The 12,288-nt window shown below is 37.2% G+C and overlaps 2 protein-coding genes across 2 annotated transcripts; both read left to right on the top strand.

Moving 5' to 3' along the window:
* The first annotated feature begins 4,482 nt into the window (after positions 1 to 4,482).
* On the top strand, positions 4,483 to 7,015 carry LOC147317254 (arrestin domain-containing protein 3-like). Its single transcript, XM_086312886.1, has 6 exons — positions 4,483 to 4,738; positions 5,235 to 5,292; positions 5,377 to 5,524; positions 5,835 to 5,931; positions 6,022 to 6,278; positions 6,438 to 7,015. Exons 1-6 carry the CDS (start codon positions 4,483 to 4,485, stop codon positions 6,822 to 6,824), a joined length of 1,203 nt encoding a protein of 400 aa, XP_086169012.1. The 3' UTR covers positions 6,825 to 7,015.
* Positions 7,016 to 8,080: 1,065 nt separating this feature from the next.
* LOC147317255 (uncharacterized) lies at positions 8,081 to 11,108 on the top strand. Its single transcript, XM_086313082.1, has 4 exons — positions 8,081 to 8,148; positions 9,529 to 9,911; positions 10,062 to 10,221; positions 11,023 to 11,108. The coding sequence occupies exons 1-4, from the start codon at positions 8,097 to 8,099 to the stop codon at positions 11,106 to 11,108; spliced, it is 681 nt and encodes a 226-aa protein (XP_086169208.1). The 5' UTR covers positions 8,081 to 8,096.
* The last annotated feature ends 1,180 nt before the right edge of the window (positions 11,109 to 12,288 follow it).

Here is a 12,288-nt window from a genome sequence, read left to right on the forward strand (position 1 = left end):
AAACAATGTCACATATAATTTGTGTTTATGCTTAGAGATTTGAGGTGAAAGGTCTGTTTAGCAGTGTTATCCTTAGGAGTATGCTGCACTTTACTTTGAAAAATATTGAATTGTTTATGTTGTTCTATGTATGGTGGCATATCAGATTCTTGAGGCAAAACACTTAGCATTACTCCTAGCTTATGGTTTTCGTGATGACCAACATGGTCTCTGTTAAACTACTTACTGTTTTATACTGCAATGCCTTCACTGTCAGCTGAAACAGACTCAGAAGCACTTTTCACATCTGATTACTGTCAATGGGAAGCTTTTGTTTTGAAAAATTGCTGATAAAATCTTATAACTGAGAGCTTTCATTATTAAAATTAGATGTTTCTGAGCACTGTGATCATAGCATGACAGCATCTTGATAACATCCAATAAAATAACTTGATGGATGGTTAAAGGAATAAACTGCCACCAGGTGAATGTCTAAACTTGGATGTATGTGTCACAGTGCTATCAAAGGGATAGAGGGTCATTCCTCAACCTGCACAGCAGCTGAAATGTAATGTGTTATCGTAATGTACATGAAACAAAGAAGCTTTATAGAAGGTTTTTGGTTATAATATAATGATTACTTATTAGTCAAAGCTGAAAAAATCAAGAGTAAAGCCTCTAATATATTGTAGAAAATCAGCGGTTGCCTTCTGTGGTAAAACAGTTATTTCCTAAGATGAATTGGAACAAATTGGAATATTAAAACATTATGAAAATGCAAACGGTTAATTGGATTTTTTGATGAATCCAGGGAGACAAACACATTTTGGCTGTGTGTGATGAGAGAAGAGATTGGTTTGCCCTGAGCAATAGTATAGCAAGTTGCCATAGATAAACGCTGGACTTAAGAAGATTGTAGCATAAAGGTGAGATATATTGCTTTTAAGAGCTTTGAACAGTGGTGATGACCATTTTTACCGCACACAACATGTCAGTAACACTCTGCCATTATATGCACAATTTAACCAAGCAGGGGCGTGGGGAGGGAGAGAGCGAGCGAGCATGGAAAAAACATCTCGCCAGCACAAAAGTAGCTACGATAGGTAACAGAGAACTGCACAAGAGTTTAGACTCAGAATAAAAACACTGTAAAGAACGTTTTGACTCATCTACACATGTTAGAGCAGGTCGGTCATTGTGAGTGCTTGCATTTATTTATGTCCTTCCGTTTTTGCTCTGAGCTCATAGTTTTCCACTGCTGCCTCTTTGGGAGATGCACCAATGTGTTTTCTCACACCTCTGTGTGTTTGTACATTTCATCATACAAAAGTGGTAAGTGTGGTCAGAGATTTAGGGGGCAGGTTGTTCTACTTTCCATTGTTTGCTTCACTTTTAACACATTTAGGAAGAGTGTTACCTTTTCCATTAAAGACGATCACTGATTTGTTAAGACATTGTTTTTTCTTTTCTTTTCTCCACTTCCAACGAGAGTTACACTAGGTAATAATGTCAAGAATAATGCTACATACTACTTTTATAACATACGTTATGCCCTACTGTGGGAACTATTTAAGAAAAACCATCAAAAAACCACTGAATGCCCACACGTCAACTTGCCCTACATGCGATGCATGCAAGGAGCAGTTAGGAAACCACAATAACTTACCGCAGCATTTCATCTCCTGTGGGGAAACAAAAAACAAGGTTAGGTCACACTACAGACTGACAGTTGGTTCCCATCTATTGAGCGATACTAACCAGTATAAATACTAAAAACAGCCAGGCAGTCTGAAGCAGCAGTCTGGTGTGAAAATCAGAAAACTGGAATATATTTATAAACACAATCACAAAGCTCACAGGGGGTATTCCTCCTGCTTTACCAAACTTTACCAAAACTGTCCTAAAGATTAAACACAGCGCTCAATACTAAGCACCATATTGACTCAGACCTAACACTGTTATCTTTGCCCTACCTCTTTAGCAATGGACCACTCTAGTCCAGTCACGCCACCAATCTCAACAAAGGATTTCCATCAAATACTGACACCTCAAATTAAGAAATCCTAACTGCTTGCACTCGCCTATGGGTAGCGCTAACTCCTAGATTCCAGCTCTCACACAACTAATTAATTAATAATCTACTTACAATTTTATCTGTTGGAAATCCACCACTAGATGGAGACAAATAGGTGAGAAAAAGCAAATGTTTGTACTGGATGTTTGTAGAGGATGCTGAGTATTTTTTTATTTAGCCTCAGAGCTTTGTGAAAGTGAGTAAATTGTATGTAAATGAGGAAATATATGTACAACAATCAGAGCTTAGAGAAGGATAATATATAGTTTCAAATGTGGGCTGCGTAAAATGATGTGTTTCTTAGTCTGTATATGCATGCAGAAATGAGTTTTGTATGTGACTCACATATTTATTATATGCATGACTAGGGGAATTTAATTCAGCTGTGTTTCACTGAATCGTGTTTCTGATAAAAGAAACCAGAACATCAACAGTATTGTGATGATCATCACCATTTACAAGTGGTAAGCGCTGTGTATGGAAATTAATATTTTAAGCTATTACATAATTTAGTATTCCTTGACGTTCTTTTACTAACCATTTTGTGCTTGCAAAATTTATCAATTTCGATGCTTGTCTCCATTTTCGAACTGAAGATGTGAACTTAAGCAGTAGATCAATGGCTTACAATGGATTGGACTGTGGAGAGGACAAATACATACATTTGAAGCCTGACAGCATCTGGTATATACACAACTTTGGATAAACTGGGCTGTTTAAAAGGCCATTTGTATAAACTGCCCCTTTAAACAGCCCAGAGGAAGAGACATCTGTGTAACTGGTAGAGTCTAAAAACCCAAGCACAATGCTACTATTATTATTATTATTATTATTATTATTATTATTATTATTATTATTATTATTATTATTATTAATAATAATAATAATAATAATAATAATAAAGTCAGCAATAAGTAGGATACCTACTGTTTTACCTACATGTTTTCTTAGTTACTGATGTTTAGAGAGGCCACACTTGTTATGGTTCACAGGAGTTGAGGAGTGAGCGATGAAAGTGATGCTACGGTATTTCTCTGCACTGGTTGTTTGCTGCTCTATGAGTTCAGCAGAAGAAGGTGAACCCACAGCTGAGAGTGGTTCCCTAGTGGGTGGGGGGATCATATTTCAGGTTCAATATTATAGTTACGTTCTTCCTAGTCTGAACCTCAGACAAGAACTGGCCAGAAGAATTGAGCTTTTTGAAGTTCTGCTTAGAGAACTAAGACAGAAACACCATCACCTGTATCTCACAACACATCTTAATGATTTGCCTTCTCAGTGTTGCCATAATATTTTCGAGACAGGGAGGAAGCAAAACTGATTAGACTAAACACTAGACGAGAGGCCATCAAAATAAAACGGGAAACATGAGACAGACTAAGACACCGACTTGACACTGAGACCAGGACACATGACTGACAGGGGGTCATAGGAGATGTACGAACATGTGAACATGGGGCACAGTAACAGAAACCTAAAGACTAGAAACTAAGGATATAACACACAGTAGCAGATCAGTAGGGAGCACTAAAACCACGAATAACACTAAATTAAATAATATAAATTAATAAACACACACACACACACACACACACACACACACACACACACACACAAAATAATTTACACTAAAATCTACACTGCAATCTGGAAGAGTTAAATTGTTTCGACTGATTTTTTTTTTTTTTAACCGTTCAGACCAAACTGCATGCAGACTTTCTTAGAAACAAGTCTTTTCCCGCATAATCACGGGCGAGCCAAAATCAGTCCACGTCTCAGAATTCAGCGCAATTCGGCACAAAGGACACGATGGTTTCGTTTCAACACCCAAATGGGACGAATCTGAATCATTGCTGACGAAACAAAACAAACTCTCTCTGCTGAATGGGACGGAATATCTCCGAATAATCATACCGATACCCAATGCTCGCATCACACGGCAAATGCTTTTGCCCAGTCTGACTCCGACGAGTGATTTTGGTGATGCAAAAGTTTATAAGAGCATCCTTCAATTTTCTTAGCCCGGGGTTGGAGCCTATCGCTGTTGTCACGGGGTGAAATTTGCAATACTCTATACAGTTTTTGATTGATCGCTAGTCCATTACAGATGGACTAGCGATCAATTACCAGTACATCATAAGCATATTTTAATAGGTTTCGGGGTTTTACTGGAATATACTTTAAAAACCTGCCAATTTGCTGTGAATGTGATCTTCTTCTTGTGAACATCGTTTGTGGCCTGGTAGTTTTTCTCACATCACCCTAAACTGCGTAAATATATGACGTTTCTCTTTATATGATATTTAGATGTTGTGATATTGGGTAGAATCATAAATTACGATCTCACTCTTTAGGCGGAGCTTCCTGTCATATCTTGCTTCAGTTTATTAGTTCCTAGAAAAACGCTCTGCATTTCACTCGGCTCTGAAATGTCTCCGATAAAGAACTTAAATGTGACTTTTGAAACAATCAGTGACAACAGCAGTTATTCTGAAGGCGATACTATAGTGGGTACAGTCAGTTTCAGACTGACAAAAGAAGTCAAAGTCAAGAGCGTTTATATAAAAGCCAAAGGGGACGCTAACGTAGAATGGACAGAAGTAGGTGTACCTGTCGAGAGACTGCAAAGTGCGCGCAGGAGATATTTCAAAGTGAAGGAATACTTGGTTGCAGAAAACGATGAAGGTAGGATGTCAAAGTCAAACAGAGTTTGTTGTACTTAAAGGTGTTTGTAGCTATGAAATTTATCAGGAAATTTGGCAATGTGTTGTATTAAAAAGCAAAATTGCTACAGTTAGATTCCTTACTTTAAAAAAAAAAGTTTTTTTTTCTTTTTATGAAGTGAAGAGTCTGAGGAAAGATATATCCCAAAATAATAAGAACAAAAATCTAAATAAATAAATGAATAAATAAAGACATGTTATCGAGGTGTGCATGATAGGATTCCAGGTCAAACCACAAAAAAGATTGAACTAATTCAAGTTGGTTAACTTGTCTTTTATTATCTGTTATTGGCAGCTATAGTTAAAAAATATTAACACTTTTATCTGTAATTCCAAACAAAACAAAAGCCAGACAAAAGGAAGTATCAATGGGTTAAATAGTGTAGCAGAGATAAAGAAAACAGTTAACTTTGAGAATATGAGATTGAGATCAAATGTTAATCAAACGACTCTTGCAGGGACTGTTCTTCCAAAAAGAGTGCACATCTTTAAGTTCAGGCTCAAAATCCCAGAGGGGTAAGTGAGAATTTGCAGCATCCAACATTAATACATATCTTGCTTTTGCAAATGAATGCATTCCTAATTAGTTCTGTTATACAGAAGGATGCCTTCGTCCTTTAAGGGAAAACATGGAAATATTGTCTACACCTTTGAAGCCAAGGTATCTAGGAGATGGCGACTGCCTTCGAAAGTGCTAAAAGAGATCAACTTTGTGTCAAAGTCCTGTCCACACACTCCTCAAATGATGGTAAACACTAGAGTGACATGTGTTAAACATCAGATTTTTGGAAAATGTGTTCTAACTATTCAATAAAAAATGTTTCAGATTCAAAAACCTGAATTACCTTTTACACTTTAAAGTTTTTTGTTTATACATCTTGGGGATAGTCATCAGTTCAAACATACCAACAGTGCAAATGTAACATACAAGAGAATTCAGCGTTGATTACCTGGACTAGATCTGAAGCCTAAAAACAACATTGAGGTATTTTCTTCTGCATTTTCTCCACATGAGGCATTTAGTTGATCTGGAAAAATGTTTATTTGGTTTGTTATAGTGTCCACAGTCCAGTTCAGTGCGTAAAAAGATGAGTGGTCTCTGCAAGGGACAGGTCCAGATCTGTGCTACCATTAACAGAGGAGTTTGTTCTCCAGGTAAAGTATCTGCAACGTGCTCTAGCAAATGTTGATAGACTAAAAAAATAAATAAAAATGCAGCTTATTGTTAATATTTGCTTTTGACAGGTGAAACCTTGTCTGTTGTCGCCAAAATCTGCAACTCCTCTTCCAGGAACACAAGGCTCAAATTCAAACTTCAGCAGGTAACTGTGTACAGTTGCCAGGACAACACTAATAGCAGCAAGGAAACGCTGTTCAAAATGGTCGGAGACACTATCCGTCCAAACTCAGAGCAAACTGCCTCCTGCCAGCTGAAAGTTCCCAGCGATGCCATTCCCACCCTCCATAACTGTGAAATCATCTCAGTTGAATATTACATAAAGGTATGAAACAATACATGATTTGTATTACCTCAGAAATGAACCTGCTTTTTTGCAAACATTTGTGGATAAATAATAAAAAGTAAATATGTGTCTTAACACAACATCTTTATTGCAGATTATAATGCTTTACAAGTTTCTTTATCTCTGACTGTTTCCCAGGTGTATCTGGACGTTAGTTTTGCCCTTGACCCAGAGGTGGTGTTTCCACTGGTCATCCTTCCTTCTAAATTTGCTCCAGCTCAGAGTCGTGAGGCTGTGGGGCCTGAGACAGTTGAGTCTCCAGCTTACAGCGAGTTCACATCCTCTACTTTCACCACTGGATTGGATCCTATACTCACAGGGTCAGGTGTTTATCAATACCCCACCCCAGATCCCACTCAGCATGCAAATATAACAAGTGATTATAACCAGTGGCCACAAGGAGCTGCTTCACAGGGTTCAGTTCCAGCTTTCATAGCACCATCTGTGCAACATCCAGGCCCTACTGCTCTCCATGGAGAAGAACCTCCACTATATTTGTCCATTTACCAGCATCAGAATGAATGAATGACTGTAGAAGCTGAACTGGATTTATTAAGCGAATAAGCCTTAAATAAACTGTAAGCAATTTCTTTAGACACTTGGATAATTGTTCAGACATTTTTTCGTACTGAGAATGTTACCTTGAAATGAACTGAATATACTTTTTGGGATTCCTAACCTGGATAATTGAGCATGTGTCAAGACATTTTGTAAATCCTACATATGAATATATTCCTGGTCCCAGACTGTCTCAAGATGTACCATAATGTTTCTGACTTTTTGTGGGTAACATGTATCGGAAAATGTGACATAGAGCTGGGCTTTTAGGAGTTATGGTGAACAACTCCAGTCCAATTGACATCCTCCACTGATGTTGCTTTTTTTATTTTTTGTTTTTTCAAAGGCCAAAACATGCATTGCCTACTTTTTGTGCTAGTATTGTGTTTGCGTCCCCCATTGAAGATAAAAATAAATATAAGCTTATTAAAGTTTGATAAAACTGAATATTTTAACATTTAATTTAGATCTTTATTCATTCATGTTGATTCATTGGTTCATATGTGCAACAAACTTTTTTGTTCTTTTTACCAAAACATGTTTTATACCCAAGCTTAAAGATCATTAAGTAGGAAATAATTTTGAATCATAAGCCTGACATTTATCAGCTGAAAACAGGACAAAAAATGTTTTGCTCCAGCTGTTTTTATGTGCAGGGAGTAGGGAATTTTATCCCGATAGCATCCTATGTGGTGAATCTTTACAGAGAAAAACACCACATAACCATTCAGCCCCACAAACATTCCTCAAAGACTTGTTGTCTTGCTAAAACAGATTTACACCCCTTTAAACCTAATTAGTATTCCATGGAGTCGTAGCACCTTGGTTGCAGGCAATAACTCATGTGTGCCACAGTGGCAAACATTGCATGTTTATCAGTAAAGGTGGTATCGGTTGCAATGGTTTTCTAGTGGAAGGAGAAACTGTACTGTTAGCATTTGTAAAAAGGTCTGCCAGTCATGGGTGGAGAATAGGGACAGCACTTGTAAGAGTGATCTTGAATAGTTTAAACTCCTCTGGACAGTTGTGAAGCATTTCATTGCAAACAAAGAAATCTAAATGATACTTAAACATTTCATTCCTCCTTAAGAGGATTAAAAAGTGTCACATGGTCACTATTTATTGTATTTATTGCTCATCTATTGATATTGTGAATGCTTAGCTCCTCCCACCTGCTGCTGTTGCTCAGACAACACAAGCACATGACCATAGGATAGGCTACTTTCGCCTGCCACCAAAATGGGAAAAGTGCTACTGAACGTCTGTTTTTTCCTCTTCATCATTTTCAAAGGTAACATGTGTCGCTGTTTACCTCAGTAATATAGCTGTTATTTTTAAAAAACAGCTTTAATTTTAGCTGTTCGAACTGTTGTAAACATTTCTTAAGTAGCTGAAAGGCATTTTGCAAGTGCTGCCCCCGCGACCCGGCCTTGGATAAAGCGGATGAAGATGGATGGATGGATGGATGGATGGATGAAGCTGATAAAAGAGATAATAAATTTAATCTGTCTATACAAACAAAAACTGTGGGTGAGAAGTTTAAGGTCATGCCCAAAATTTCTTGTTTTCACTGAAAGCTCGTACATATATTGATAAAAAACGCTGACAGGGTTTGAACCATTGATTTTTACGTTAAAATGTTTTAGTTTTGTCAAACTATCATATGTTCGCAGCATTCATGCTCTTCCAGACCTTTTTTTATTGTAGCTGTAACTTTGTTGAAGTAATGTGGATACATTTCATTCCTTTCTATGCGCCCTGGGACCGGCTTTGTTCTGTTATGTGTGGGTTCAGACAAAGATCATAGCTTACAGCAGCACCCGCAGGTTGCCGGATTTCATTCCCTTGTAGATGTCAGCATTTTTGGGATCACTGCTTTTGTTAATGGTACCTAATGAATTGTGAGTTGGTTTAACAGAGAAACAGGTCTGCAGGTGTCATTTTCTCAAAAACCACCAGAATTTTGTCCTATTTGTAAAGCAAAGCAGGTGCAGTTATGACTCCTGTATTACATCAGAACTATGAAAAAACAGCAGTGTTTAAAATGAAGGGCATATTTATAGACTATAACTGATTGACACCTCTAAAGGCTTTTATTTAAACAGCTAGATTTTTTTATATGTAATAAAGTGTGAACTTCACTGCTTGGTCAGTTAGTCTTGGTTTCAAATGCATTACACATAGGTTCAGTCAGTGGTTTCAAAGCACAGCATTGCAGAGCTAAACAGATGAAGCTCCATTGCAGGATTTATCAACCTAAAACAATAACGACAACAAAAAAATAAACATGTGTTTGTTTATTTAGTTGTTTTACTGTTGAATGAAGTGCTCTTGTGTGGTTACAAACTGCATGTTGAGCCATGTTTGCCTGGATTTGCATGTGTTTGTCCACTTAAGTAGTAATGTTAATGTGGTTGACACACAGAAAATGAGTACAGCAGAGAGCAGTTGTAGGTTACCTAGATAAGGTTGTGGTTCTCTACAGGTAAGCATGTGGGCTTGGTACTGACTGCTAACCAGTTATATTACCTTGTTTTAAATAATAAAATATACAGCTTTTTGCATATCAGACATACCAAATGCATCTTTTAACACACATTTATTACATATAATTTATGGGTACTTTAATTATTTATTCTTTTATGTTTTATTTGTATGTTGTCATCCACAGAGCTGTCTGCCTTAAAGATTCAAAACAAGCTGCTGGATAAATGTCTGCAGGTTACAGAAGGAACCGAAGGAGGTAGAGTGTCACTGGGCGAATGCAGCCCATGCTCACCTATACAGGAATGGCGTTGGCACCAAGAGAGCCAGGCTGTCAGCAACTACCACACTGGAGAATGTCTGACTGCACCAAGAGAGCAATATGAAGGTGTGCATCTGCAGCCCTGTGTCTTCAGAACTGCAAGTGGCAAGGATGGTGATAGAAGAGAGCCAGGAAGCCAGGTATGGACATGCTCCAGAGAAGGCCACCTCACTGTGGTAGGGAAGGGGCTCCACCTTACTGCTACAAAACAATCCACTTTGGTCTTCCTTTCAAGAGGACATAAGAAGGTAATAATATTAAGGATGGAGAAAAGAAATTTTCCACGTATGATAATAGCATCTTAATTACATTATTTTAAATGTATTTAAAAGCCAGAGAATATTGTTGAATGTTTTCACAAAGCTGAAAGATAAAAACGTTTGCCTCTGGTTCTTTAGAAGCAGGGGAGCAGGTGGAGAACACTTGACAGCCAGACGCTATGCAATGGCAAAACCAGCCAACATAAAAATATCAATCCTCACCTACATCTGGGGGAATCGTTGGAACCAGAGATTCTTTCCAGTCATATATCTGATGTATACAGACAGGATGAAACAGGTAAGAATATCTCAGCCATAATTTACCCAGTGTTGTGTATGTGCATGTAAACACATAACCATTTTAGAAGTCTTTGATTGAACCACTCCTATTCGGGCCTGTTTTAGACAATGACTTGCAATAAGATAAATTTATGCAAGACATAGTTTAGGCTTACAATCGGGGTTAAAGTAGTATTCTGGCACCTTTAGTTAAAGTTGTTCTTCTAGTGATGGCATTGAGATATTTGCTCAGTCATTAGAAAAACATGACATCCCATAACTGCTTACACCTTTGACACATCTTTTTTTCCCTCATCCGTGGGGTGTATTCATAGTGCAGACAAAGGAGTGTGCATAAATGGAGTAACAACAGCAAGTGGCAGTAGTAACTTGAAATAAAGCTCAAGAGATACCATCAAATACACAAACTGTTTTTGTGAAGCTTGTCTCACAAAATGTGTCTGCAAGAAAATGTGCAGTTGTTAAATTTTCAAAGGAGAGAAAAAAGTTGTAAATTTACAGTGTAGAACTGGAAAAAGATTTAAGAAAGAGAGCAGAGAAAGATGAGAAATTATTTTCAAAGGTCTATTCATCTCACTGTTGAAATGCTAAATACTCAAAGAGCACTGAATACTGGAGCATGAGCATACATCAGCTGGTCACAGTTTGTACACAAATAAATGTCATACTTTAGAGTACCCAAACTACCCATGTCACACTTAACCCTTGGCTATAACAGTTATTTGTTTTTAATCCAAATGAAGTATAATATACACTTATGTCACATAATAATAATGATTCTATATTTTTTTTTATATAGATTTGACTCCTTCTTATTTTAGCACCAGATCCCCTGCAGATCCAATGATTTTTCTCCATGTGGACAGTGGTAAGATCTGCAAATAAAAATAATAAAATAATACTAATAGAAGAGTGAATGTCCAGTTTTATTTATGTAAATATTTGATTTATTGTTGATGTTTGTACACTATAGAAAGCAATATTTACTTTTCCAACACTAGATGGAGACAAATATAAGAGAGACAGCAAAGGTTGTAGTGGATGTAGAGAAGTTTTTTTTTCAAACTGTGTTTCGACAAAAACCGATGATATGTATTTGCAGCAGTTACTAGTTAGCAGAGGAGTAAATATGAATTGCATAAAACAAATGATGCTTTTTTTGGTTTGTATTCACATACACATGTTTATAGAGATTTCCTAGAAAATGGCAATGGTGGTGTTAAGTTTATTATCTCTGTTCCTGGGGAGTGTGACTCTTTTCTTCAGTATTTACGCTGATAGGTGAGTGGCTAAAACACATAAAACATGCATTATTTATATAGATTCACTATTGGAATAAAACAAGTACTTCTTTACTTTTTAAATACTTAGTAATTTAAAGGTACACTCAGCATTTTATAGACTATACTATACTGTACTTATATAAATATACTTAAAATAGTTTGAAATGATCATTATTATTGTTATTAAGTATTGGTAGTAGTAGTAGTACACTGTGAGAAAGAACAGGAAATGTCTGCTATACTTATTAAAGGATTTGCAAACATGCGTGCAGTATAAAAGGCAAAGAGTCTGTATTATTTTAAGGAGTTTCCATCCATTCGCTTCTGTTTATCCTTTTCAGGGTTGCGGGAGCCTAGCCCAGCTGTCATAGGGTGAGAGGCAGGGGTACACCCTGAACAGGTTGCCAGTCTGTCGCAGGGCTAACACACAGAGACAGACAACCATTCGCTTTCTTGTAATTTCTTTTAGTAGTATTCAGGAATAATTCACCAAGCTTCTTGAAGGACATTCAAGGCTCTTCTTTGGATGCTAGGTACCTTTTTTCCTTCCTTTAAGATGATCCCACAGGTCCAGGCTCTGGGGAGGAGTCTTTTGGTGTTTGGGTCATTGTCATGTTGAAAAGTTAAGCTGTTGTTCATTAGATGCTTTACAGCTGTTGTTGGATGGTGAATCAAAATCTGATGGCAGTTTTTTGGATTCATAAATCCATCAATGCTTTCACAATTCCAGACATCATTGGCTGAAATGCAGCACAAAACCATTACAGAGCCTCCACCATGTT

Source organism: Aulonocara sp. 'chitande type north' Nkhata Bay, linkage group LG12, assembly GCF_057382095.1.
Source record: "Aulonocara sp. 'chitande type north' Nkhata Bay isolate Kocher_YH1m ecotype deep benthic linkage group LG12, A_spYH_male_GT1.1, whole genome shotgun sequence".
NCBI classification, from domain to species: domain Eukaryota; kingdom Metazoa; phylum Chordata; class Actinopteri; order Cichliformes; family Cichlidae; genus Aulonocara; species Aulonocara sp. 'chitande type north' Nkhata Bay.